Genomic DNA, 27,817 nt, shown 5'->3' on the forward strand with positions numbered 1-27,817 from the left:
TGACTTATCGGTTGTCAAGAATGTGACGGCCGCCTTCCTGGCCACGCTCCTTAGCAAACGGCTCTATACAGTGAATGTAAAGCCAAAAAAACAAAACAAAAATCCCTGTAAAATCGTGGCAAAAACACAGCACTTGCGTTTTGGAATGCGGGTCCATTGAAGTCTATTACACGCAAAACGCTACAGGAGAAAAAAGTCCCTGACCCTTTCCAAAAACACAGAGGCACAAAAATGCATGGATGTGAACTTGTACTTGAACCAATGTTAAAAATAATGTATTTTAAATTCTTTTTAAGGAGCAAAAGTCTCATGAAGAGCAAAAGAGTTTCAGGATGTCTGTATGAAATACGTGTTCACCCTATTCAAAGTTTACAGTCTGGATATTCATCAGGTAATCTATGCTGTATGCTGTATGGTGTAGGCTGTGTAAACACTGCTCACGGGAACAGGTGAAAAAACTGTCGTTAAAGTTGTAGGTGCTGCCATAACCCGGTTGTCATGTTTTTGTATGATAATAGATTTAGGAGGAAAATAGAGGCTCATTTTAAATCAATAGGTCTTACTTAATTTTTCAACAATTTATGTTCTAGTCCTGGATAGAGTGGAAAACGTTAGTGTTTCTCGCTCAATATTTTTATTAAGAAAGGTGAATGGTAGCATAAAACTACTAAGAGGAGTAAAGATTTTCATTAGATTTTTTTGATCTTTGACTTCATTATGGATATATTTTGTCACTTAAAAGGGAAGTGGGGGAATTAACTAAGGGCACTCCTGTGACCCACAGGAGAAGTATGGCCAAAAGCACTTTGATGTCTCCATTAATGTCCCATGACACACATACAAGTAATAGGGGGTGCAGTTGTCGCTGAGACAGGAATGAGCTGACGGTAATGAAAACCTCATCAAAAGCTCTTACTCTTCCACACTGTACTTGCATTTCCCCAACAGGGACACTGAAAGTAAAAGAAACGCAAGAGGTTCTAACCCTTCTCTGCTCAATCCCTAACTAAGTAAGTTTTGGATGGAGTTGAACTTTAACCACTTGCTTACCGCGCACTGTAGCTTTACTGCTACAGTGTGGGCCGGCTGTGCAGAATCGCATGTGTGTGTGTATATATTATATATTCTCTATCTATCTCCATCCTCTCCGGTAGGGGGCACAAGCCCACCCTCCTGGCTGCACTGTCATTGGCTCCTTTGAATGCCAATCACTGGGCCCTGGCCAGCGGTGCATGGCACGAGTGACAGAAGAGAGAGGTGTATGTAAACGACAAGTCTTTCTCCTGTCAGTGGGGTTGTGTTGGGCTTTTGTCTCCCTGAAAAGCAGAGAATAAAATCCGGCACATTCCCTAGTAAAGAAGTACACACTAATATCACTCTAAGCACACAGTTAACCCTTTGATCGCCCTATATGTTAACCCCTTCCTGCCAAGTCATTAGTACATGGTGCATTTTATTAGCACTGATTACTGTATTAGTGTCACTGGAGATGTCAGTGGCAGTTCCCACCCAGTGTCCATTATTGTCAGATTTCCTGCCACACTACTACAGTTCTGCTATAAGTCGCTATTACTAGTATAAAATAAACGATCCAGTACCTATACTGTTGTTTGTAGTTGCTGTAACTTTCCCGCAAACCAATTAATATAAATTTTATTGGTATTTTTTTGTACCAAAGACATGTAGCATAATACATTTTTCCCTAAATTTATGAAGAAATGTAATTTATTTTTATGGGATATGTTTTATAGCAAAAAGTGATAAATGAAATTAATATAATTTTTTTTTCCCTGAAATAGAGCTTTCTTTTGGTGGTATTTGATCACTACTGGGCTTATTTTTTTGTACTAAATTTCATTTATGTGCATTGTTGCATGATCATGCAATTATCCGTTAAAGTAGAGCAGCGCCGTATCACAAAAATAGGCCTGGTCATGAAGAGGAGTAAATCTTCCAGAGGGCAAGTGGTTTAAAGCGGAACTTCACCCAAAAGAGAAAGTTACAATTTTCTGGTTTCTTCCCCTTTTATCACTTTTGGATACTTTTTTTTAAATTTTTTATTATTAATTTGGGGGGAGCGGAAACCTGGCTTTGACAGTTCTGTCATATTTGCTCCCATTTCCTAGATAATGCATCATTGTCAGGGTCCCCTAATAGTCCCTTCTGGTTCAACCAATCAATAAAGGAATTTTTTTAATTGGAGGGGGGCTTCCTATGGGCTCGCTACATACTCAATTCCCTACATCAACTGTTTCAGGAAGGGAGCATATTCACTTTTGAGCAGTTGTGTAGGAACTTCGGAGTACCTAGGACATTTTAAATGAGCAAAGCTACGTCATGCAGCATTAGCACAGTTTGGGAGTGGGGTTGTCCAATTCAAAAATACCCAATTGGAAGCTGTTTTACTTGACCGGATACTGTTAAGCCAATTTCCAGATACTTTATGATTTTTGGCACAGGGGACTGGAGATTAATAGAATGAGCTAGGGCCCGTTGGATCGTTATTGCACCGGAGTACTGTGGAAGGCGGTGTTGGGTACATACCTTACCACCGTTCTTGCTTCTATGGATAGGATGTTCCAATTACGATTTTTACATCAAGTATGATATACCCCTGTACATTTGTGTCTTTATTGTACATCATGGGACACAGAGCCACAGTAATTACTGTATGGGTTATATGGCACTAGGGTGTCTATCAGGTGATAGACACCCTAGACAGGAAGTTCAACTCCCCATATAACCCCCCCCATTAGGAGCACCTCCAGGTTTTTCACCAGTGTCTTAGGTGTTGGTCACGAGTAAAGATATGGGCTGCGCTGAGCTCTGCTGGATAAATCTTTGGGGCAAACCATGCAACCGGATCCATTCAGTGTCTTTTCAGGCCATATTGAATGGTACCCGAGCCTCGTGGTGGAAGAAACAAGGTTTTGCCTGTAACGCTTCTCGTTTAAGAGAGCTGGACCCTGGGATCCAGTGCTTTGGTTTTTTTCAGCCACATTTCCTGGTGGGGTGCTTTACGTGTCCAGGGGCGTGGAACCCCCCCCCCGATAAAAAAAAGGGTCCCGATCCCTGAAGGTTTTTTAACATCGCCCAACGTGAGAGGTTAAGATTGGGTCTGTCTGGTTTACCACAGAACCCTGCAGCGGGATAAGGTAAGAGGAGATTCCTATGGAATTTTTCTAATTCTTGTGGGGTTTCTCCTTTAAGTAAATGTCATGCCTAAAGTCGCCTCCAGGGGCTGTCGAGCACGTACCTGTTCCATGCTTGTCAGTCTCGCTCTGTGTCAATACAAGCTGCACGCTTCCTCCAGCCCAAGCCACGGGGGAAGACGCAGGAAGGGTTTTTTTTCTCTTAAATGTCCCTTACCTGGACAGGCATAGACCTGTCGGCGGTGTGCCGCACCGCTCCCACTGCCACCGCCATAATGGCGGTTCTCTGTCCATCAGCTCTCCTCCACCCCAGCCCCGCCTCTACATGCGATACGGTCAGATTGGAGACCCGCTCGCATGGGAAAACAGTCTTTCTCTTATATTCACCGACTTACACAGCTCCTTTCTTAGCCATTGGGTTGTTACGCCACCTTTAGGAGAAGACTAGGCATTACATGTTATGACAAAACACAGAACTTTTAGCTCCGCTCCCAAGGGGCGGTCCCTTAGGTAACAACCCCCCAGCCTGCCATGCAGCCATCAGTTTTATTTTGTCTAGTGCAGGAGAAGGACCTAGGAACCCTGACGGGCCCATCGGTCCATGATTTTTCTGCAGAAGCTTTGCTTTTTGCGCAAGATGAAAGATCCTGTGATCTGCTATCAACGGCCAGCTGGGTGACAGGCTGGATACCCTTATCCTTGTAGTCTCCCCGGCCTGGCCAGTGAACGCGTGCAGGTCAGAGCTACGTGCTAGGCGGGCCACGACATACCTCAGCTCCAGAGGTGGTCGTGAGCTTTTATGCTCCAGGGCGCACATATGACCGGTCTACTGATGTCTGCGTCACAGTGTGCCGAGGCCAGCAGCCACCCCGTACTGATCGGAGAGTGGGTCTGTTTTGGAATGTCTCCCAGCTCTTCAGGACTGGTAAGTACAGCTCTCCCTGCCTCGGTGGGGCTGAGCAGCTGGGCATTCCCTGGGAGGTCGATTTGGGGGGTCCCTCACCTCCCTCTCTTCTCTCCCTGTCCCTATCTTCCCCCACTCCCCTCCCTGTGGTGGATGCTGCGTGTGGCTGCTGAGCGGTGTGTGTGTCATGTACAGGGGCTCTCTGGGGGGCTCTCACCTGGGGGGGCTGCACTGGCTGGCTGTGCCCTGAGGTGTGTTTTTTTTTCTCTCCCTGGGGGTGTCTGTTGAGGCTGTGTCTGTAATCCATGCAGCGCTGATCACTGCCATTTTCTGCCACTGTTCCTCATGGTTTTCAGTGTTCAGCGGCCATCTTAGGTGAGGGCAAGGAACAGCATGCTCTCCTGTAACTGTTAGCCATTTTCCCTGTGATTTTGTCCTTTATACTGGACCCAGCGGCCATTCTCTTGAAGTCTGAGCACGTTTTTCATCAGTCTCCTGTAGTCTGGCGGCCATTTTCCCAGTGCTTTATGTCCTTATGCTTGGCGGCCATTTTCTTTGAGCCTGGGCACATTACAGACATTACAGATCGGTTTCAGTGCCATAAGCAGCAGCTTTGGATGACACAGTGGGAATTCCTCTGCACCTGGGAGCTGACAGAGAACACAGGCACTACTTGCTGGACAGTGCAGAACCAGTCAGGGTGGTGAGTCCTGCGGCAAAGAGCCCCTCAGCCAGCAGCAGTTAGGAGGGTGGGACCATCACTGTCCTAAGTCTCAGGTTTCAGGTGGCAGACAGGGTAGGGTCAGCATGGCTTCAGAAACTGGTGTTTCTTCCCCCGAAATCCAGGCAATTGCAACCAGTTGGTCTGCGAAAATGCTCAGTGCCCCCGGGATGCTTTGTCGGCGGTCCTCAATTCGTTCGTTGCCAAGATGGAGGCGATGCGTGGGCGCAAAGGTGCTATAAAGCTGCCCCCCCCCCCCCCCCCCCGTCCTCTGGGGAGAGCTCTGACGTAGACTCTGGCCCTGCTGAGGCTGGTGACCCCTGTTCTGTTTCAGATGACGCTGACCAGGACTGTTCGGACAGTGTGGATGAGTCCCAGTCCGGGTCCATGCGCTAAAGCGCTTGTTACACTTATCACAGCTGTGTGTGATACCCTGAATATTCAGGAGCTAGAAGATCCCTCTGCTGATGTAACGGTCCCTTTTGGGTCCCGTAAGCCAGCCTGTTCACCTAAGGTGTTCCCGTATCTGACTTATTTTGACAAGTTCATTTACAAGGAATGGGGTCGACTGCAATGGACCTTTTCCGTCCCTATATACATGGCAATGCGTTACCCTTTTGAGGAGAGCCTTCTCAAGAAGTGGTCGGCTCCTCCGTTCGTGGACCCCCCAGTATCCAGGTTAAACAAAGTAACCACGATCCCGGTAGAGGGGACTCCTGCATTTAAGGATCCCATGGACAGGAAGGCCGAGGCAGTGGCTCGTTCTTTGTTTACGATTGTGGGGTCAACCATGCGACCAGTACTGGCATCCGCACTTGTGTCGCAGACACTAACTGAGTGGGCAAAACTGTTGCACTGCAAATTGGGAAAACAGGCTTCCCCTGTCTGCGTGGAACTAGCAGACCAACTAGTGCAAGGCCTTGGGTATGTTTATGACGTGGCCCTGGATAGCCTCCCTCTGTTATCCAGGGCTTCAGTGTCAGCAGTGTTGCTGAGGTGCCTGATTTGGTTAAAATGCTGGTCAGCTGACCAGGCATCCAAGAAAGCCCTGACGGATCTGCCCTTCTTTGGCGACTGGTTCTTTGGAGCCTCTTTGGATGACATTATTAAAATGTCTGCTACTCTCACAGGCCAGGAAAGCTAAGGAGCCACGCCGTAGGCAAGGGCCCTAATTTTCCGCTCACAAACAGCTTTTTCGTCCGCCCAGAGCTTCGGCCAAACGTCTCCAGCCCGACAGGATGACTTCTGAAGGACAAAAGCTTTCCAGGGAACTGCAAGCAAAAGTGCTACCGCATGAAGGTTTGCCCCCACCCGCAACTCAGGTGGGGGGTCAACTTTGGGAGTTTGCAGCCCGATGGGCCTCTCGACTGTCAGACCAATGGGTCTACGATCTGATTTCCTCCGGCTACAAGATAGAGTTCCTCTCTTTGCCACAAAACAGATTCTTCCCCTCCAGCATACCCGTACTCCCAGCTCGCCGGGATGCCCTCTTGGGGGCGGTAAGGGACCTGCTGAATCGTCGGGTGATGGTTTCCAGGGGTTCTACTCAAACCTGTTTGTAGTTCCCAAGAAAGAAGGGGTACATCCAATTTTGGATCTGAAAGCCCTCAATCACTTTTTAAAAGTGCAGAGGTTCAGAATAGAATCAGTTCGCTCAGTAGTCGCTGCACTCCATCAAGGGGACTCCCTGGCATCCTTAGACATCCAGGATGCATACCTGCACATACCCATATGCCTCCGGCATCAAAAGTTTCTGCAATTTGCAGTCGGGAAAGCCCACTACCAGTTTGTGGCTCTCCCTTTTGGTTTGGCATCAGCCCCCCCGAGTCTTTACCAAGGTATTGGCTCCTGTTTTGGCATTGCTACAGCAACGCTGGATCGCGATCGTGGGTTACATAGACAATCTCCTCCTGAGAGCATCTTCCACCTCAGAGTTCGATTAGGATGTGGCGATCACCATGCAGACCCTGCAGGAATTTGTTTAGCTGTTGAACCTAAAAAAGTCGGTGATCATACTGACTCAGCATTTGGAGTACCTAGGCTTGCTGCTGGACTCCATGGAAGCGAGAGTGTTTCTCCCTTCAGACAAGCTGCAGACTCTCATAGCCGTGGTAAAACTGCTGATGAACCACAGGTGGTTGTCCCTACACTTCTGCATGCGAGTCCTTGGACTCATGGTGGCCTCCTTCGAGGCAGTACCGTATGCCTAGTTCCACACCAGAGTTCTGCAGAAAGAGATTTTGACAAAGTGGGACAAATCTCCGTTGTCCCTGGATCGACAGATCCAGGTGAGCCAGTTAGTCAGGGATTCCCTGATTTGGGCGGCTGAGGTCCCTGGTACTTCACTCCGGGAAGTCGTTCCTACCTCTGAAATGGATGGTGATCACAACAGATGCCGGCCTATCCGGCTGGGGTGGAGTAATGGGAGTTCAGTCGACTCAGGGCTTCTGGTCGGTGGAGGAATCCAAGTTGCCGATCAATCTGTTCGAACTGAGAGCGATCAGGCTATGCCTCTCCACATGGTCGATAAGACTGCGAGGGCAACCGATCAGGATCTAGTCAGACAACACCACAGCTATGGCATACGTCAATCACCAAGGAGGAACAAGAAGCTTGGCTGCCACACGGGAGGTTGCTCACATACTTTGGTGGGCAGAGCGACATGTACCGGCCCTGTCGGCCATTTTACATCCGGGGAGTGGAGAACTGGCAGGCGGACTATCTAAGTCGCCAGATGCTGGACCCAGGAGAATGGGCGTTGCATCCGGAGGTGTTCAGGCTACTGTGCCTGTGGTGGGGCACACCAGACGTGGATCTTCTGGCCTCCCGTCTCAATCTGAAGGTGCCGAGATTCGTGTCCAGGACAAGAGATCCGTCAGATGTGCTGGTGGCTCCGTGAGATCAGTACCAGCTGATCTGTGTCTTTCCTCCTCTGAAACTGTTACCACGTCTGCTTCGCAGAGTGGAGGCAGAGGGGATCCCAGTAATACTGATTGGCCCAGATTGGCCTCAGCGTCCTTGGTACGCAGACCTAGTGCGCCTGGTGGCAGAATGCCCCCTGGCGACTGCCGTTTGCGAGAGGACCTTCTGTCTCAAGGTCCGATTCTCCATCCTGCTTTACCATCACTGGCTTTAACGGCATGGCTATTGAGAGCCAGGTGTTGAGGAACCGGGGTCTGTCGGATGCGATGATCCCTACTATGTGGAGAGCACGGACATCTTCTCGGAAGATATAACTTTGTACCTGGAAGGCTTACAGCTCCATGTGTGAAGAGAAAAGATGGCATCCGTGCTCCTTTTCTATATCCAGGATCCTGCAGTTTCTTCAGCGAGGAGTAGACCAGAAATTTGCCATAAGCACCATTAAAGGACAAATATCAGCTTTGGCTGTCTTTTATTTATTTATTTATTTTTTCAGCGATCCCTGGCGTCTCTAGTGAGTACTTTTTGTCCCAGGGTCCAGCATGTTGTTCCTCTGGTGCGTCTATCGTTACCTCCATGGGATCGGAATCTGGTGTTGACGCTGCAAAAAACGCCATTTGAAAATATCAGAGAGATCCCTCTGTTGACTCTTTCCCATCAAGCGGTCTTTCTAGTGGCCATCACATCGGCCAGGAGAATTTTGGAACTGGAGGCCTTGTCCTGCAAGTCTCCCTATCTGCTTATCCACAAGGATAAGGTGGTGTTGCGTCTGCAACCTTCTTTTCTGCCAAAGGTGGTCTTGGCGTTTCACATCAATGAGGACATTGCGTTACCATCTCTGTGTCCTAAGCCGACCCATCCTAAGGAGGTGGCCCTCCATTCCCTGGACGTGGTTCGGGCTCTGGGGGTGTATTTGCCTGCCACGGCTCCCTTCAGGAAGTCAGACTCGCTGTTTGTTTCGGTGGCTGGTCCAACGAATGGCATGACGGTCTCATCGGCCACCATTTCCAGGTGGATCAGGCAGGTTGTAGTGCAAGCCTACGCCTTGAAGGGGCAGGTGCCCCCCTTTCCGGTCACGGCCCACTCCACAAGGGCAATCGGAATGTCTTGGGCCTTCCGACATCATGCGTCTGTCGCGCAAGTGTGAAAAGCGGCGACCTGGTTGTCTCTTCACACTTTTACAAAGTTCTACAAGGTAGATGTCAGTGAATCGGCTGATGCCTGTTTTGGCCGCCAAATTTGGAGGCGGTCGTATAGTTGCAATTGCATATGCATTTAAAAAAAAAAAAATTCCTGGTTTTTGGGTAAAAACGCCGTACCTTTTTTTTATGTTGATGCACTGTTGCATTTGTTACAGCAGTTTTGGTGCGGTCTGAAGGTAGGGTCTCTCTGTTGAGGAACACCCTGTTTTTTTTTTTTTGTGGTGTTTTTGCCATACACTATCGTTTTCTGGGTACAGTTCATACTAGTTCCCACTTGCCATGGTGGATGACGTTTTTTATTTTATTTTTTTATGCCGTTTTCCCACCCCTCGTTTTGGCACTGCTTGGGTACATCCCAATGGCTAAGAGAGGAGCTGTGTCAGTTGGTGAACATAAGAGAAAATAAGGATTTTACGGTGAGTACAAAAAAATCCTTTCTCTGTTATTCACACACTGACACAGCACCCGCCCCTTTTAATTTTCTTTACGTTATACTGCTTGCATGGCAGGCTGGGGGTTTGTTACCCAAGAGACTGCCCCTTGGGCAGAACTAAAAGTTCTGTGTTTTTTTTCATAACATGTAATGCCTAGTCTTCTCCTAAAGGTGGCGAAACAACCCAAAGGCTAAGAGAGGAGCTGTGTCAGTCGGTGAATTGCAGAGAAAGGGATTTTACGTCGAGTACAAAAAAATCCTATTTTTCTTTTATCATACATCATGTGACACAGAGCCATAGTATTAACTTAATGGGTATATAGGCACCTTCAGGTGATGGACACTGGTATACCCAATACAGGAAGTTCACTCCCTATAGGTGTTGGTAACGAGTGAGGATGTGCTCTGAGGGGCTCCACTGGAGGGATCCATGCTGGATTTAAATTGCCTCCACAGACCGGAATCCATCCAAGTCACTGAGGCTAAAGTGGATGGTACCCGGGCCTCGCATAGAAAAACAAGGTTTTTCCTGTAACACCTCTTTGTAGGGCTGGGCTCCAGGACCCAGGACTTTTTGGTCATGTTACATTGCACAGCTTTTCCTGAGGAGTGCTATAAAAGTCCAAGGAAGTGGAACCCCTATATTTTAGGGACCTGGTCCTTGAAGGTTTTTTAACACAGCCCAATGTGATGGGTGAAGTTTGGATCTGTCTGGTACAGCAGTATCCTGCAGCGAGGAAAAGGTAAGGGAAGAAGCCTAGGAACTGTAAAAGTCCACCCATGCTTTTTTCTTGTATAAATAAAATGGGAGGGAGTAAATGAATACCTTAGTACGTTGCTTCTCAGTCAGCTCAGTCCCAGCTAAATGGCACCTGTGTGGTCTCAGCAAGCCAGGGGCGATTTCTCATCCAGAACATTTCCCTGCTGGAGGAAGGGAGATACAACTATAGTTGTATTCCCCCCCCCCCCGGGGGGGGTGCGGCAGCGGCTTTCATACATTGGGTTTTTTCCCTTTCCCCATAGTTTTTGAACTTCTTGCCTCCCCTCTCGCTCAAAGAGCGTACCAGATGCCGCCTGTGTTGCGCGGGCTAAGGCTAATTATACAGAGGGGAGGACGTGTGTGATTGATGGAGGGGGCGCAAGTACACAAGGAGCACGCGGCACAGGCACGGTAAACAACGCTAGATGAACCTTTTTCAGCCTTACAATCTGAGAAATTGCTGATACAGTCTCTTGCAGAGATAGTTCGTGCCTTTTTCAAGCTACCTCTAGCTGAGACAGCTGATAGTTCCATTTCTTCTTTAGGTTCTTTAAAACCTTCGCAGCCTTTTCATGCGTTTCCGGTACATGCATTATTAGAAAACTTATTTATATTGAAATGGAAGGTACCAGTAGTTAGGGGTGCAACGGATCAGCACCGATCTGTGATCCGAGCGGGTCACCCCGCTCGGATCGGCACACACCGCGATCCGTGGAGTGCTCCGTGGTCTCTGACTTAGGAAAGGCCGCGGCTTCGGCCTAGTTCCGGAGTGGCGGCCATCTTGGTGCACCCGTCTGCATTTACAAAGTGACGGATCGATCACTTGTAAACAAACCGGCGTCATGATGACGCCGGTTCCTCTCTCCCCTCTCTGTACAGATCTGTACAGTGGAGGGGAGAGATCGGATGCCAGCAGCACTGTGGGCTGCATCTGTAGTGCCCACAGCGCTGCTCTGTGACAATTGCAGTCACAGCCATCTCGCCATACTCTACAACACCTTGCCAATACTTACTCTGCAACACCTTGCCAATACTTACTTTGCAACACCTTGCCAATACTTTGCAACACCTTGCCAATACTTTGCAACACCTTGCCAATACTTGCTCTGCAACACCTTGCCAATACTTGCTCTGCAACACCTTGCCAATACTTGCTCTGCAACACCTTGCCAATACTTGCTCTGCAACACTTTGCCAATACTTACTCTGCAACACCTTGCCAGTACTTACTCTGCAATACCCTGCCAGTACTTACTCTGCAATACCCTGCCAATACTTACCCTGCCCATACTCGGCAATACCTAGCCATACCCATCCATGCTCAGCCAATATTACATTGGGGAAGATGACGATATTACAGTGGGGGAGATGCATATTACAGTGGGGGAGATTGTGGCTTTTACAGTGGGGACTATATGGTGGTGAAAATTTCACAGGTTTTTGCAAATTCAATTATTTGCTGATGCGAAAAATTATCCGATCCGTGACTCTGATCCGAGGAACGATCCGATCTGTGAGTTTTTTGATCCGCTGCACCCCTACCAGCAGTTTACGCTGCAATTTCCAGTGTGAATAATAGTCTAACTTGTCCAGTAGACAATGCACAAATGCTTAAAGATCCAACTTCTAAAAGGTTGCCATTTCTGTTAAAATCCTCTTTTTCTTTGGCAGGTGCGGTTACTCGGCCAGCAGTTGCGGCATCTGTCAGTCCCTAAGGGGCCAGTTTAGACAGGCCCTTACAGAGGCTAGGCAGTGGTGACGGGCTCCACCTTTGGAATCTAGTCTAGAGAAAAGCCTCAGGGTCAGGGCCAGGTACAGAAGAAGACCTGGGGCCGTAAATCTGCAAAGCAGAATACTAAAGTCTTATTAGGAAGAGGCGCCCCCCCCCCCTCACCAGAGTGGTGGGGGGGGGGGGGGAGAGAGACTTTTACAATACTCAGAAGTCTGGCAAGAGAAGATTCAGGAAAGATGAGTCATCTCCACATTCTCGTTTTGAGATGAAAAGTTCCCAAAGATCCAGGGAAAAGTCAATCTCTATTTCAGCATTAGACAGATTACTGGCTCAGGGGGTGATCCTACAGATCCCCACAGAAGAGCAAGGTTTGGGGTTTTAGTCAAACCTCTTTACGGTACCAAAACCGAATGGATAGGTCAGGAGGTCTAAGGAATCTAAATCAGTTCCTGAAGATCCGCTCCTTTCGCATGGAGTCGATCAGGTCAGTAGTTTCTATCCTGCTAGGAGGAGTGCTTCTGGCATCTATCGACATCAGGGATACATAATCTGCATGGCCCTATATTTACGGCTCACCAAAGGTTTCTGCGGTTCAAAGTAGAACAGCAGCATTTTCGTTTGTAGCCTTGCCCTTAGGGCTAGCTACAGCACCCCTGGTGTACACCTGTAGCTAGGTTAAGGGCACAGGGCATAACAGTCTTGACATACCCAGACGATCTATTGCTAATAGACTAATCAATGGCTCGTTTGGAGCAAAGTGTACACATTATAATCAGTTACCTGGAAAGTCTGGGTTGGATTCTGAACCTAGAGAAGTCTTCTTTAAAACCACTAAAGAAGCTGGAGTATTTGGGCCTGATCATAGACCCAGCCCAGAAAAAGGTGTTCTTGCCTCAGGCAAAAATAAACTACATAAGAGAGCTAGTGCGGATGGTCAGGGCAGAAGGAGACCCCTCCATTCACCTTTGCGTGAGGTTGTTGGGAAAGATGGTGGCTTCATTGGAAGCAGTTCCCTATGCCCAGTTCTGAAACCGTATTCTATCTGCTTTGAACAAAACGATCCAAGCTTTAGACTTGCCAATGCGACTGTCCCCAAGGGTGTCCCAAAGCCTCAATTGGTGGTTACTAACCCAGAATCTGCTGAAAGGAAAATCCTTCAGACCAGTTATCTGCAAAGTGATAACGACAGATGCCAGCCTTTCAGGCTGGGGAATAGTACTAGAGAAGACAACTGTCCAGGGACAGTGGTCAAGAACCCAGAGAGTGTTGCCCATCAATATCCTAGAGATTCAGGTGGTGCATCTGGCTTTGTAGGCCTGGACTTCTAGGTTACGGGATTGTCATGTCAGGATCCAATCCAACAATGCCACAGAGGTGGCCTATATCAATCACCAAGGGGGCGCCAACAGTCGTGCAGACAGAGGTGAACCATATTCTAACTTGGGCAGAAAGGAATGTTCCATACCTATCGGCAGTCTTCATTCCAGGAGTAGAGAATTGGCAGGCAGACTACCTGAGTTGCCAGCAGTTATTCCAGGGGGAATTGTCTCTTCGTCCCAATGTTTTTTAGGCTGTTTGCCAAAGATGGGGGATTCCGGACATAGATCTTCTAGCATCCAGATTCAACATGAAGTTAGTCAACTTTGTGTCCAGGACAAGGGATCCACTCTCATCCGGAACAGATGTGTTGGTGACCCTGTGGGATCAGTTCTCACTGATCTATGCATTTCTCCCTATTCAGTTGCTGCCTTGACTTCTTAGCAGGATCAAGCTGGAAAGAAAGCCGGTAATTCTGGTAGCACCAGCATGGCCCAGAAGGTCATGGTATGCAGAAATCGTAAAGTTGTCGGTGGAGGATCCATGGTCTCTTCCACTACGGCCAGACCTGCTTTCACAGGGGCTGATATTCCATCCTACCTTACGAACGCTAAATTTAACGGCTTGGCTATTGAAACCCACATTCTGAAGAAACGTGGCCTTTCCGGGACAGTTATCTCTACTTTGATTAATGCAAGGAAGCCAGCTTCCAGAACTATATATTATAGAGTCTGGGGGGCTTATGTTTTCTGGTGCGAATCCAAGGGTTGGCACCCTCAGAGATATATCATAGGCAGAATTCTTGCCTTTACAATTAGGGGTAGAGATGAAGTTGGCCTTAAGTACTATTAAGGGCCAAATCTCAGCTTTATCGGTCTTCTTTCAAAGAGCGCTTGCTACACATTCTTTAGTCGGGGGTTTTATGCAAGGGGTGACGTGGATTAATCTGCTATTTATACAAGTAAAAGGTGAAAAAATTCTAAGACCGTGTGTATATATGTGTGTATGTGTATATATATATATATATATATATATATATATATATATATATATATGTGTGTGTGTGTATATATATATATATATATATATATATATATATATATATATATATATATATATATATATATATATATATATAATATAATCTCCTATAATGCCGCGTACACACACATGCGGTCGGAATTTCTGGCGGAAAATGTTCGATATGAGCTTTTTGTCAGAATTTCTGACTGTGTGTAGGCTCCATTGGATTTTTTCCGTCTGAATTTCCGACACACAAAATTTGAGATCTGAATCTCACATTTTCCGACATCAAAATCCGTTGTCGAAAATTCCAATCGTGTGTACACAATTCTGACGTACAAAGTTCTACGCATGTTCTGAATCAAGCAGAAGAGCCGCACTGGCTATTGAACTTCAATTTTTTCGGCTCGTACGTCACCGCGTTCTTGACATTGTCGAAAATTCCGACAATGTGTGACTATGTGTATGCAAGACAACAACATCCGTTGGAAAAATCCCATGGATTTTGTTGTCGTAATGTCCAATCGTGTGTATGCGGCATAAGTATTTTGTGCTAGGGGATAGTCCACAGTCTCTATAAGAGAGAGTCCACAAAAATCTTAAAGAAAACTGATTAGTTGTTTTTTGAAGGGAGGGGGAAGGGGAGGGAAAAAGGTGGGGATAATCCACTCTTAGGGCTGCCATCGCAGAGGAACAGAGACCATGTTCCCAGAAACTGAAAAGAAAAAGAGGGAGAAGAGGTGCCTCTGGGTGTAGATTTTTTAACAAGTCTAATATGCAGTAACGTTTTCTAATAATGAACTGTACTGCTGACGTCACTCCCCCCCCAGCTTGGACACTTCCTCGTGTTGAGGACAGACTCCACAGCGGTCGGCCAAGCACCACCTAGCGGGGCTTGAAGCGCAGGATGCTCGCGCAGCTGAGAGACTCCACCACAGCCGGCCGAATTCCATCTAGCAGCACACAAAATTTCACACAGGACACACAGATGGGCCAAATGGATTGAATCCGATGAGGACAGCCCCAAATCTTTGGGATATTATTTAATGCCTTCTTTTAACTACAGGAATGTGAGTTCATTATAAGAAAACTTTACTGCATATTAAACTTGTTAAAAAAAATCTGCACCCAGAGGCGCCTCTTCTCCCTCTTTTCTTTTGGATTAATTTGCCAGTTAAATCGCCTTTAAATCCTTGGGACTTGAACTTCGTTTTGTCAGTGTTACAAAAACCACCATTTGAACCAATACAGCATATTCCCTTAGTCCTTCTGACAAGAAAGCTGGTGTTCTTGGTTGCTATATCCTCAGAAAGGAGGGTTTTGGAGTTGGCTGCTCTCTCTTCTAAAGAGCCATACTTGATTATTCATGAGAACAGTGTGGTGTTGCGCCCTCGTCCAGATTTCTTGCCAAAAGTGGTTTCAGGTTTTCACCTGAACCAAGATATTGTCCTGCCATCATTGTTTCCAAAATCGTGTTCCGGCGAAGAAAAGTCAACCATGTTCCAAGGAATAAAAAGCTCTGGTGCAACCAATTACCTTCAGAAGTCACATAATTGGAGAAAATTATGTCCCCCTGTGTGCAATCTAAGGGTCACATGATCTGTCATTACATATACACACCTTTTTGAAAGGCCCCAGAGGCTGCAACACCTAAGCAAGAGGCGCCACTAACCAAACACTGCCGTGAAGACCAAGGAACTCTCTAAGCAAGTAAGAGACAATGTTGTTGAGAAGTACAAGTCAGGGTTAGGTTATAAAAAAAAAAAAAAAAAAAAAAGCAGGAATATGCAATTAGCAGACTTCCAACTTTTGCAAAACTACAAGTACCATCATGCCTCTGCCTCTGGGTGTCATGCTTGTGCTGTCAGGGTCTTGCTATGCCTCATGGGACTTGTAGTTCTGCAACAGCTGGAGGTCCGCTAATTGCATATCCCTGACTTAAAGCAAAAAACAAAATGGCACGCTTTGAGTCTGCGAAAAGGCATGTGGGAGACTCTCAAAATGTATGGAGGAAGGTGCTCTGGTCTGATGTCTCTAAAATTGAACTTTTTGGCCATCAAAGAAAATGTTATGTCTGGCACAAACCCAACACCTCACATCACCCAAAGAACACCATGGGGATGTTTTTCAGCAGTCAGGACTGGGAAACTAGTCAGAGTTGAAGGAAAGATGTATGGTGCTAAATACAGGGATATTCTTGAGCAAAACCTGTACCACTCTGTGTGATTTGAGGCTAGGACAGAGGTATGCCTTCCAGAAGGACAATGACCCCAAACACACTGCTAAAGGAACACTTGAGTGGTTTAAGTGGAAACATGTAAATGTTTTGGAATGGCCTAGTCAAAGCCCAGACCTCAATCCAATAGAAAATCTGTGGTCAGGACTAAAGTTAGTTATGGACTAAAGCCCCATACACACTATTAGATTTTCTGCAGATATTTTTTGCTTCGGATTTACCAAAACCATATGCAAACCATGTAATATGAACCTTAGGAGTTTCAATTTGTATGCAATCAGGCAGGCCCTTGCACTGCATGGTTTTGGTAAATCTGAAAGAAAGAATCAGCTGAAAATCTGATAGTGTGTATGGGGCTTTAGATTGCCGTTCACAAACGCAAGCCACCCAACTTGCCGGAGCAGTTTTGCAAGGAGGAATGGGCAAAAATCCCAGTGGTAAGATGTGGTAAGCTCATAGAGACTTATCCAAAGGGACATGGAGCTTTGATAGCTGCAAAAGGTGGCTCTACAAAGTATTGACTTTAGGGGGGTGTGAATAGTTACGCACATTGACTTTTTCTGTTTTGTCCTATTTGTTTGCTTCACAATTAAAAAAAAATCTTCAAAGTTGTTGGCATGTTCTGTAAATTAACCGCTTGCCGCCCGCCATATAGCAGAATGACAGCGCAAAGTGGTTTCCATATCCTGACTGGGCGTCCTATGACGTCCTCAGGATATTAAGCCTGGGTGCGCATCACAGCGATCGGTGGTGCGGTGTGTCAGTCTGACATACCGCAACTATGATCTCGGTAAAGAGTCTCCGGTGGAGACTCTTTACCACATGATCAGCCGTGTCCAATCACGGCTGATCAGTGTAAATGGGAAGAGCCTTTGATCGGCTTTTCCTCACTCGCGTCTGTCAGATGCAAGTAGAGGAGAGCCGATCGGCTACTCCTCTGTCAGGGGGGGTTTGTGCTGATCGATTATCAGCACAGCCGCCCCTGAGAATGCCCACACTGGACCACCAGGGATGCCACCAGGGATGCCCAGCACCAGGTATGCCACCTTAGACCACCAAGGATGCCAATCAGTGTCCACAATGGATGCCAATCAGTGCCCACAATGGACATCACTGATTGGCATGCATTATTGTTTGGCACTGGCATCCATCAGTACAATACTTTACACTACAATGCTGCCTATCCATGCCCATTATCCATGCCCATCCGTGCCGCCTCATTGGTGCCACCTCAGTGGTGCCCATCAGTGAAGGAGAAAACTTATTTACAAAGATTTGTAACAAACAAAAAAAGTGTTTTTTATTTATTTATTTATTTTTTCAAAATTTTCGGTCTTTTTTTTTTTGCATAAAATTAAAAATCCCAGAGGTGATCAAATACCACCAAAAGAGAGCTCTATTTGTGGGAACAAAATTATAAAAATTTAGTTTGGGTACAGTGTAGCATGACTGCGCAATTGTCATTCAAAGTGCAAAAGCGCCGAAAGCTGAAAATTGGTCTGGGCAGGAAGGTGTATAAGTGCCCTCTATTGAAGTGGTTAAATGATGCAAATCCTCAATAATCCATGTTAATATCAGGTTGTGAGGCAACAAAATGCCGGGGGGGTCGGTGAATACTTTTGCAAGGCACTGTATCTGTAGTGTTCACTTATCTCTCTCCAAAGCCTTAAGTCCTGTGTCTTTCTGCTGTTTTGTTCCTCTGTTATCAGCATAACTTCTGACAAGTTCTCTGACAACCAAGATAAAACCAGGCTGAAACTTGTGTGGGATGGGTGCTATAGATTAGCAGAGAAATTGTCTTGTCACAGCAAAGCTCTGCACATTCCTTCCTTCCTCTTCCTATGTGCAGGGGGGGGGGGGGGGTGAGAAAATGTGTGCCTTTCCTCCAATCGGTTGTCAGTTTCTTGACAGTGTATGCCAAGAAATCCACTCCTGCTGAATGCGGAAGTAAAAATTCTAACAGTAACAGGGCAAAAGTAAGCAGATTAAACTAGATTTAAATATTGCAGAAAATTGCATTTATAAAATAATTTTCAGAAAGTATACGTGCATGTTGGGTTTAACGTGCATGTTTCATAACCCTTATGTCTCTATTATACCACGAGCATTCACTGCATCTACTGTCTTTATATTCTGCCAACAGGTTTGATGAACAAGTCTAGTAGTTTTCTGAGCAAGTCCAGCAGTGTATGCTCTAATGGGAATGATTCACATCTACCTGAAATCTGTAAGGATCTGATAGGACGTGCATTGGATTATCTGGGTCAAAGTCAATCAGATGAGAGCAGCATTGCCGACAGTCTGGTCTCATGTATTGGAACGGTTTGTAAGGGAGTTCATGTTGTCTCACAGACATATGAGCAACAGGATGAGGACAGCACAGATGGCAGTGAGTATTCATATTACATGTGAAACTGTAGTCTTATCAGCATTTGTTAAATATACTTGTGAACTAGAGCAGTGTTTTGCTACTAATGCGAACAATTAAACAGCAATTACAAGTTTTTGTTAGAAGTAGCTAACATTTGGAATTTTAACAGCCGCCATCCTGTGGTCTCTAAAGATCACCTTGGCTTCCTGTGCCTGAGACCACAATAGGCAACATCAAGGACCTGGGTGAGATGTACTTCAGGGATGTACATAAAACACCCACTCACTACACAAATTATATATCCCAACTTTAGATTTAAAGAGGAGCTCCAGGTTCCTTCAGAAAAAATACTGTAACTACTGACTTTTAATATTAGGACACTTAATCCAGTGATATGGGCACCCCAGCTGATTTTTGCATCGGCTCTCGGGTGCAGCCGCCACCATTGCTTCTAAGGGAAACCGTATGAAGCGAGCTGCAATTTCTCAATGGCCCGGCAGCAGGGGAAGGAGGAGAGGGGCCAACCTTCCAGGTGATCTTGCCGCAGCAAGATCACTCAGATCCCTGGTCCCTGTCAAAATCGTGTACCCGCTCCCCCCCAGCAAAGGTGCCAAATGGAAGGGGGGGAGAGAGAGACCGATTGAGCGGAGCTACCCCTTTTGGGTGGAACTCCGCTTTAAGGATAGCTTTGGGTCCATTTTAGTGTAAAGTGGTTGTACACCTCAAACATGAAATATGAACAAAGCATATTCCTCTATAGTGTGTACTTGTCTCAATTAAGAGCCCCAAGTGCCATTTCTGTCTTTTGCCTCCTTTCTCTGCTATCAGCATGAGTTCCTTCTGATAAGTTCTCCTGACACCAATAGAAATATGGTGACACGTTTTCTCCAGCAAAATTCACAGCCCGTGTGAAAGGGGGGGGGGGGGTGTCTCTTCCCTCCAATCCGATCTCAGATCAGAGCTCTCCTCACTGAGCTCAAAGTGTAGCTTCAGCTCCCCGTCCCTTTTTTCTGAGTTCTGACAAACTTTATAAATCATCGACTTTGAACAGATGTAGAGAAGACTACAGATTAAGTTTATGGAAGCTAAACGATTATTTAATACAAGAGTAGGAGAGTGAAGAGAAAATAAAAGAAAATTCGATTTTTTTTTTTTTTTTTTTTTGTCGACAAATGAATCCACTGATATATCACTGGCCACATTATGGGGGCCCACAAGGCATACATAATGGATATTCTAATGTCTATAGATGCACAAAAGAAAAGAGCGGAAAAATAGAATAGAAGCAATAACAGAAATATGGTAATGAGAGAAGAGGACTGCAGATAACGAGTACAACATATGTAAAAGGATTTGTTCTCTGTATCACCTGGGGCCAGTCACTTCACTTGGTGTGTATATATAAGGGTTTACAACTACTTTTAATGCCAAACTAATGAAGCAGTATATATTTTAGACACATTTGTTAATGCTCTTAATATATTTAAAGGATAAGATTTATGGTGGCATAAGAACATTCTGCTCTTATGCTGGTATAGGAGGCATACCACCACTGTTAAATCTGTTAAGTGCTTACTCTCCTTCTCAGTCCAATGACGTCTTGTCTTTTCAGTATTTGCGGTTAACCAGGATGCCCAAATTCAAAGCATCCAGCTGACCTCTGCTTTTCAACAGTCCGCTGTGTTAACTAAGCTTTGGTTAGACTCTTTCAATGAAAGCCAAGAGACTGACAAACCTGGTGAAAACTTGTTGCTGAATATCAGGAAGCTCGGAGGATACTTGCAGCTGCTTTTACAGGTAGAAACTGTTTTGTAATTCTGTACTTGCTATTTCTAACGGTCATCTGTTTCTCTCAGGCGACATCTTAAATAGGCAGCTGGGGGGTGTTAAAAAAACGATTGAGCTATGGTTTTAACAACCACCCAGCCACAAGTTAATATGGCCACCATCCATGTTGTTTCACACTGCTGCCATCCATGCTGGCTCACACTGCCCAGTCGCAGTGCGGCATGGCATAAATTATACCGCCACATAATGTAACCTGTTCAACCTATACACAGCAGATCATTTTTAAGAGGCGAGCATTGACAAATGTAAGTGCTCTATAGGTACCCATCCCCAGAGCCCTAACCCCCTTGACTTTTTAAAAAAATTGGGCTTTGTGTATTCATACTTTTTTTTTTTTTTTTTTTTTTTGGGTGGTCTTGGATCTGATAACATGATGTCCTGGGATGTTGTTTTTTTTTTCATAATTTTTCTGTTGGCCTCAGTTGCTGTAATGACGGTGTTTCCATGGTTTCACAAAAAAGTGGATTGGTTGACACTGGGTTCCATTTAACCTGTAATAAGCGTGGTGGTAGATTTCTATTTTTGTATTAATATAGTAGAGTTGTGCTTTAAAGTCCAAGGTCAGTAAAGTCTGCTAAATCCCCCATTTATTTTTTTTCTTAATATCCTAACAGAGTTTGACCCCTTATTATACCGCTGTTCATTTTTCCAATGCTGGATCTGTGGCCCTGTGTTTATCCAGTGACATTTACTGGGTACCATGCTATGGCTGTGATTGGTCATCACTGTGCTAATCCCTCCCTTTCCCTTTACACCAGGGGTAGGAGAGATATTGCATATCAGCAGCTGCAGATTCTTTCATTCTGTTTCTATGGCACAGGGATCGATTTCACTAACCTTTTCATGCCCCCCTCCTCTCCTAAACATACTTGTTTCTATGCTGTCTATTGTGTATTAACCCTTTCATTTCCCTTATCCTGCACATCTGAATATTACCCCTTCATCTCCATGATGCCACTTGTATGTGACCAATTCATTAACCGCTTGACCTCTTCCTTCTCTTTGTATGACCTGTACATCAATGTATCTAGTGCACGTTTACCAAACTCCGTGTTTACCCACCTCAACACCGGCATCTTTCTTCATTTCCAAAAATTGTGGCAAAAAAATGAGATCTTGGGGGGTGTCTACTTTTTTCGTACTATTCTGGCATTTTTTTATTCTAACAGTAAGGGGGAACCTTTTGGTCCTTTTTTTATAGTAAATAAAAAATCCCAGTCGTTATTAAATAGCATTAAAAAAAGCTCTGTTTCAAAAAAATATATAAACTCATTTGGGTACAGTGTTGCATGACAAAGTAATTGTCAGTCAGTCAAATTATCACAGGGCTAAAGATTGGAATTCTTCCTAATGGGGTGCACACAAGGCTAAATGCCTGACCTTTTCCTGTTAAAGGTGTTTTTTTATTCCTGCTTTGTTTACTGCTGAGATTTCCATAACTTCCTGTCCCAGTGACAGAAGCTTAGGATGTTTGCGGAAATCTCCCTGATAAGAGCAGGGCAATAAAAACCTGACAGAGGTTTAGTAAGTTTTTGTTGAAGTTTGAAAACTTAAAAGTAGAATTTCAGTGTCATTGGTGGGCAGTCCTGTATAACATAAAAACCTCAGTGCCAAAGAGAGAGGTGCTCTGTGCATTGCGCTTGACTTTCACCAATGCTTTCTATAAAGAAACATGTGAAATGAATCAATGTATGTGTTTCACTTGAAAAATCAAAACGAAATAAACAAAATATCCAGAAATCAAAAAAAATGGGATACAAGGTCAGTACCAAAGAATAAGTGGATAGCCCTGGACTAAACATTAAAAAACTGACACTAAAAGCATGCTGCTGTCAACCATAGAGAAGAGTATCCGCCAGCGTGAAGACGAGAAGGACAGACAGCGCCACTGCTCGGGTGTAGTAGGTTAATGTAAGCCTTTATTAAAACAATGTAAAGAGATCTTACAAAGGTGGATACATCAGGAGCAATTAAGAGCAAAACTGTGCACTGCCCTCTGCCACACAGGTGATCAGTCTATAATCCAATGTCTGGATCGCTGAGAGTGTGCTGAGCCACTGCTGTTGTGGAAAATGTTATATGTAATTTTATATGTATTGTCATAAGAGTCCTCCTGTGTTCATTCTACCCTAGCCCGCTCTAAAAGAGCTGACTGGGGCAGACTGACGCTGGTTGAGATCCGTTAGGTAGTGAATAACTTCTTGGGATTGGAAAGAGGTGTTTGTGGAGTGGGGGTATGTCCGCCAGCAAAAGGGCCCCTGTACACTGTACAGACGATCATCTGGGGGCATATGTTTGCTCTGCAAGGATTGGTTGTACGCGGATGCACGCTCATTTGTCTCTGCTGTGTCTGATCAGCACATGGAGATGGGCATAACCTGTGGATAACCTTCCATCCACAAGGAGGTGTAGAATAATCCAGCTATACATGGTTCTCTGGAACAATGTGTATTAAGGATTTCTATCAACGGAATTGTAGTCATCGTTCATTGGTTTTGTATGGTTTCCATCATTAAAAAGCATTTAGTCAGTTTGCGTCACTGACTATTTGAATGTATACATATCTGTGGTTGGTACTTTCTACTGTATTGTATTGTCCTTATATAGGCATTCACATCCTGTGTTGCTGCTGTGAGTTCACAAGCTTTGTAGGAGGTGTTCAGCTGTTGGAGGCAAACCCTCCAGGGCGTGGCTTCCTGTGGAAATGTAAATAAAATATTTGAGGTCAGAGAGCACACACATGCTGACCGTTTGGAGAATGTAAGAATGCTGGTGATGTCTCTTTAATGGGGGAACCAGAAGGGCCTGGCTGAGGAGCAGCCAGGCTGAGATGAGGATGTAGGAATGCGGGTCATGTCTGTTCATTGGGATGAGTGTGTTGGAAGGTAAGCTAAAGTATTATATCATTAAGATGGAAATGGGTGCTTATATGAGCACAGTAGACGTGGCTGTGTGCATAGCATACAGCCAGATTGCTAGTACACCACCTAATGTCCCAATGCCAAAAAAGTCCACCACGCTGATGACACCACAGAAGGATCCAAGTCGCAACATGACGCGTTTAAAGGAAATCTTGAAATCAGCTGAAGAGGAAGATTTCCTTGAACTACCTCCTGTTGCAACCTGGATCTTTCTATGGTGTCATCGGTGTTATGGACCTTTTCGGCACTAGGACATTAGGCATTGGCTCGATGCCTAGGAAGAGCCGACACACAGTCAGTGATCCAGACGCTGGATTATAGATTCCCTGCACGGCTCAGGACTGTGCCCTGACAGCGGTGCAAAATTTTGCCCTTAATTGAGCTCGATGCATCGACCTTTTGTGAGTAGGATCTTTTTACACTGTTTTAACCCCTTCACACCTAAGGGTAAAACAAATATAAAAGCCTAAGCACAATTTTGATGTGTTAGTAAAACTGTACATGTGTTTTTTTTTTTTTTTTTTTTTTTTTTTGTATTACCTAAAATGCACTGACCTCAATTGACACTGATACTAATAAAAAAAAAAAAAAAAAAAAATCCTGCTCAAAATATACTGGCCCTGACCTTTTGAACCTTACTTGACCAAAACACTAACATCCTGCCACTGACCTAGATCAAACCTTGATCTAGATAATTTTTATTTTATTTATTTTTTTTACAAACATTTGTATATTTGTCTTTCCATGCAGAAAGAAAAAAAAAAAGTCTATCTCTCCATTCACAGGAAAAAAAAAAAACACAGGGGCAGGCTTTACAGTGCCTGATCTCTGTGGCATCTGTGGTATCAAATCGGAGGCTACCACAGCGATCAGGTGAACCGTAATTGGGATATTGGGGTCCCGATTGTAAATACAGGACCCGGGGCTCTTGGTGAGACCGCACAGCATGCTCCTAGCACAGAGGGAGGTACTCATATATGCGGCCCCATGGAAAGGAAACCCAGTTCCATAAGACCGCATATATGTGTTATGTCGGCGGAAGGGGTTAATAAAGCTTACGTTAACATACTACACAAGATCAGTGGCGCTGTCTCTCTCCCTTCCCCCACTTTGGTCTTCACACAGGTGGTCCTGAATACACTTGTGTAAAGTAGTTGCGTGCCCGCTGTATATTGCTGAATTCACTGCCTATGAGAGGTGAGGATTGGAGCATTCTCAGCAGCTTCCAAATGTAGCACTTAGGCTGCATTCACACCTGAGTGTATCGTTTTCAGTCGAAAAGTCATGCGTTTTACCGCAATTTTTACAGCGTCTCTGATTCTATTTTTGTACAAGTCAAAAGGTCACCAATGTAAAAAGCAGAAAAATGCCCAAATCTGCCCGAATTGAGCTACAAGAAAAACTCCAGAACTTTTTTAAGCTTCAGGAGACATGGAGTGGAGATGTGAACCATCTCCATAGAGAATAGTTTAGTTTTTATTTTATTTTTTTATTTTTTTTGTTTTCCTCCTCCAGCGTTTTGGAGCTTCAAGCTACAAAATGCTGAGGTGTGAATGAGGCCTCAACAGCAAGTCTCTGTACAAAAGCTGCTGTCAATCAAAACCGGGAGGGTCGGACTGTGGGCATGTCAGCATGTTCTATCACAGGCTGTGCATAGGTCTCAATGCTACCACAGTTTCGTAACCCGTGGTTAGCGTTGACCAACATGAGGAGGAAGCTGCAGAGGACATTAGGAAACTGTCATGAATGCCAGGTTTTTTCAGTTCACGTGCATGAAAATAAAAGTATGGGTAATTTTATTTAAAAATTACTGCACAATTGATGTATGTAACTTTTTTACTTTTGGGTTGACATAAATTTTCTTTTACCGTTTGTCTACTTTCAATTCTCCTTAGGGTTGCTCCTCTGATATATCTGCAATGGTTAAAGAAGCAAAGGCTAAAGCTGATCATACAGTGGAACAAATCCTGCAAGACATTGGATACCTAGCTGCACTAACTGTTACTCCGTTACATCTACCAAAAGAGGAAAGTACAGACACACCTATGCTACAGGTAGAAATCATGTGAAATATCTGCTGCAACAATTTTAATGTATGCAACTCCAGCCAACCCTTTTGGATAGGGTGGAGAAAGGTTAGAACCTCTTTCAGGTTTTTATTGAACAAGTTGGTTGTATATCGAGCACCTCAGTACAATCTATAAACTGCATGCCCATAGGTACACTTTATACAAGCTAAGGATTGGAAAAAAATTCTGCAATGGAAAAACAATAAATTAGAAATTTTTATTTTATTTTATTTTTTTGCTATATTTTTTATTTATTTCCAAAAATAATTTGCAAAAATGTAATTTAACAAGAAATGGGTTTGTTTTGTATGTTACTTCACCCAAAAAAAGTTTCAATCTTCTCTGATATTACAAACCCTGGAAATTCTACTCATAAGCTAAAAGTATTTTACACTGCGCTGTTACTTCAAAACTCCAGAATTATTAAAGTAATTGTAAATGCTTGATTTGTATATAATGTTTTTGTTACTAAAATAACAAGTTTGAAATACTTGTCTACTCTCTCAAATGGTTTTGCACAGAGCGGCCCTTATCCTCCTGTTCTCGTTTCCCCCACTGGCACTCCTGGCTCCATCTCCCTGTCGAGTACCCCCCTTAGCAAGCCGCTTGCTCTCGTGTCCATTGACATGCAAAGTGTGGCTCGGTCCTGCCCTCTGCTCCCTCCTCACAGGATTTGTAACAGCAGAAGGGAGCCAATGCCTCCCGTGTTTTGTGAGGAGAGAAAGGGAAACCAGTGCCGCTGCAGATGGGTACAGAACTTGGGATAAGTATGGGGGGGCGGGGGTCGCTTGTTAACTACCACTGGTACATTTTTTACCATCATGCAGGGAATGTATGAAGGTAAAAAAATGTTCTGCCTCTAGAACCACTTTAAAATACTGTGCATCTTTGTAGAATGTTTATTACTTTTATTGCCATACCTGTAAATCGTATGGGCCTCCCCTGAAAGCCTGAAAAACTCATTTTTCCTTATGTTCTGCCTTGTTAGCATGTGAAAACTTTTTTCAACGCTCACTTCCCGCTTTGCAGGAGTGAAAACCAACTAGCAGCAAGGCAGAATGTGGGTATTGTTAACTGGGAGTTTTTCAGCTAGGCTTCTAAGGGGGCACAAATGCCTACAGGTACGCAAATGCCTACTGGAGCCCTGTGACTGCATAGGCCTTTTGTTAAAAAAAAAAAAAAAAAAAAGTGATATATAGCCTTTAAATAATGTGCTTGGCAGTTATTTGTAGCTTCCTTTTTATATTATATGCATCTGTAACACGTTGTTTTCTTCTAGAAATCCTTCATTGATACACTTAACCTTGGGTTTTGTGTTGGATTAAAAAACCTAATTGAAAATGGAGTAACTACCGCTGATTTAATTCAAACTGAAATCCGGAGGTGCCCTGTTCATGATGAGGTAAATCGCATTCATTTCTGGGATGAAAAAAAAATACAAAAGAACACTAATGAACGTTTTGGGAACATTTTAGACACTGCAACTTAATGAATATAGAAACTTTGTTTTCAGTGCCAGATTACTAAATAATCATAGTAGGGACCAGCCTATGGACCCCACACCGTTTAACCATCTCTAGTCTGGGCCTTTTCTGGTACTATTGTTTACATGGAAAAAAAATCCGTATTTATTTTTCACTAGAAAATTAGTTAGAACCTTGAAACTAAAAATATATATAATTAACCGCTTAAGGACCAGCCTCCGCAGTTGTACTGCAGCAGGTTGGCTCTCCTGGGTGAATCGCTGTCATTGTATGGTAGCTTCTTTAAGACCACTAGGGGGCGCAAGCCCGCAGCTTGGCGCTGGAGCCGATGCCCGTGGATGGCGGCCACGATGTCCGCTCCTAAGAGACAAAACAGGATCTGTCAATGTAAACAGACAGATCCCCCATTCTGTCAGGAGGAAAGACTGATCTGCTGTTCCTAGTGATGAGGACCAGCGATCTGTCTCCTCCTCCAGTCACTACACTCCACCCACAGTTAGAAACTCCTCCTTAGGGGAACACTTAACCCCTTGATTGCCCCCTAGTGTTAACACCTTCCCTGCCAGTGACATTTATACAGTAGTATATTAGTATAATATTAGTGCCTATTTTTAGCACTGATTGCTGTAAAAAAAAAAGTGTCCAAGCTGTCCGCCACAATGTCGCAGTCCTGCTAAAAATCGCTCATCACTGGCATTACTTGTAATACATAAAAAATGATA

At 44.8% G+C, this 27,817-nt stretch overlaps 1 protein-coding gene across 2 annotated transcripts in view; it reads left to right on the forward strand.

Annotated features, from left to right (window-relative positions):
* KIF14 (kinesin family member 14) overlaps nt 1–27,817 on the forward strand; it is a 121,671-nt gene that overhangs the window by 73,573 nt on the left and 20,281 nt on the right. For both annotated transcript variants that reach the window (XM_077452726.1, XM_077452727.1), the window contains exons 23-27: nt 297–391; nt 18,546–18,791; nt 20,386–20,570; nt 25,438–25,596; nt 26,891–27,013. In XM_077452726.1, the coding sequence (XP_077308852.1) occupies nt 297–391; nt 18,546–18,791; nt 20,386–20,570; nt 25,438–25,596; nt 26,891–27,013 (808 nt within the window). The remainder of the gene's footprint in view (nt 1–296; nt 392–18,545; nt 18,792–20,385; nt 20,571–25,437; nt 25,597–26,890; nt 27,014–27,817) is intronic.

The sequence above is a fragment of the Lithobates pipiens genome, unplaced genomic scaffold (genome assembly GCF_037356315.1).
Source record: "Lithobates pipiens isolate NorthernLeopardFrog02 unplaced genomic scaffold, aLitPip1_a1.2 Scaffold_23, whole genome shotgun sequence".
NCBI lineage: Eukaryota > Metazoa > Chordata > Amphibia > Anura > Ranidae > Lithobates > Lithobates pipiens.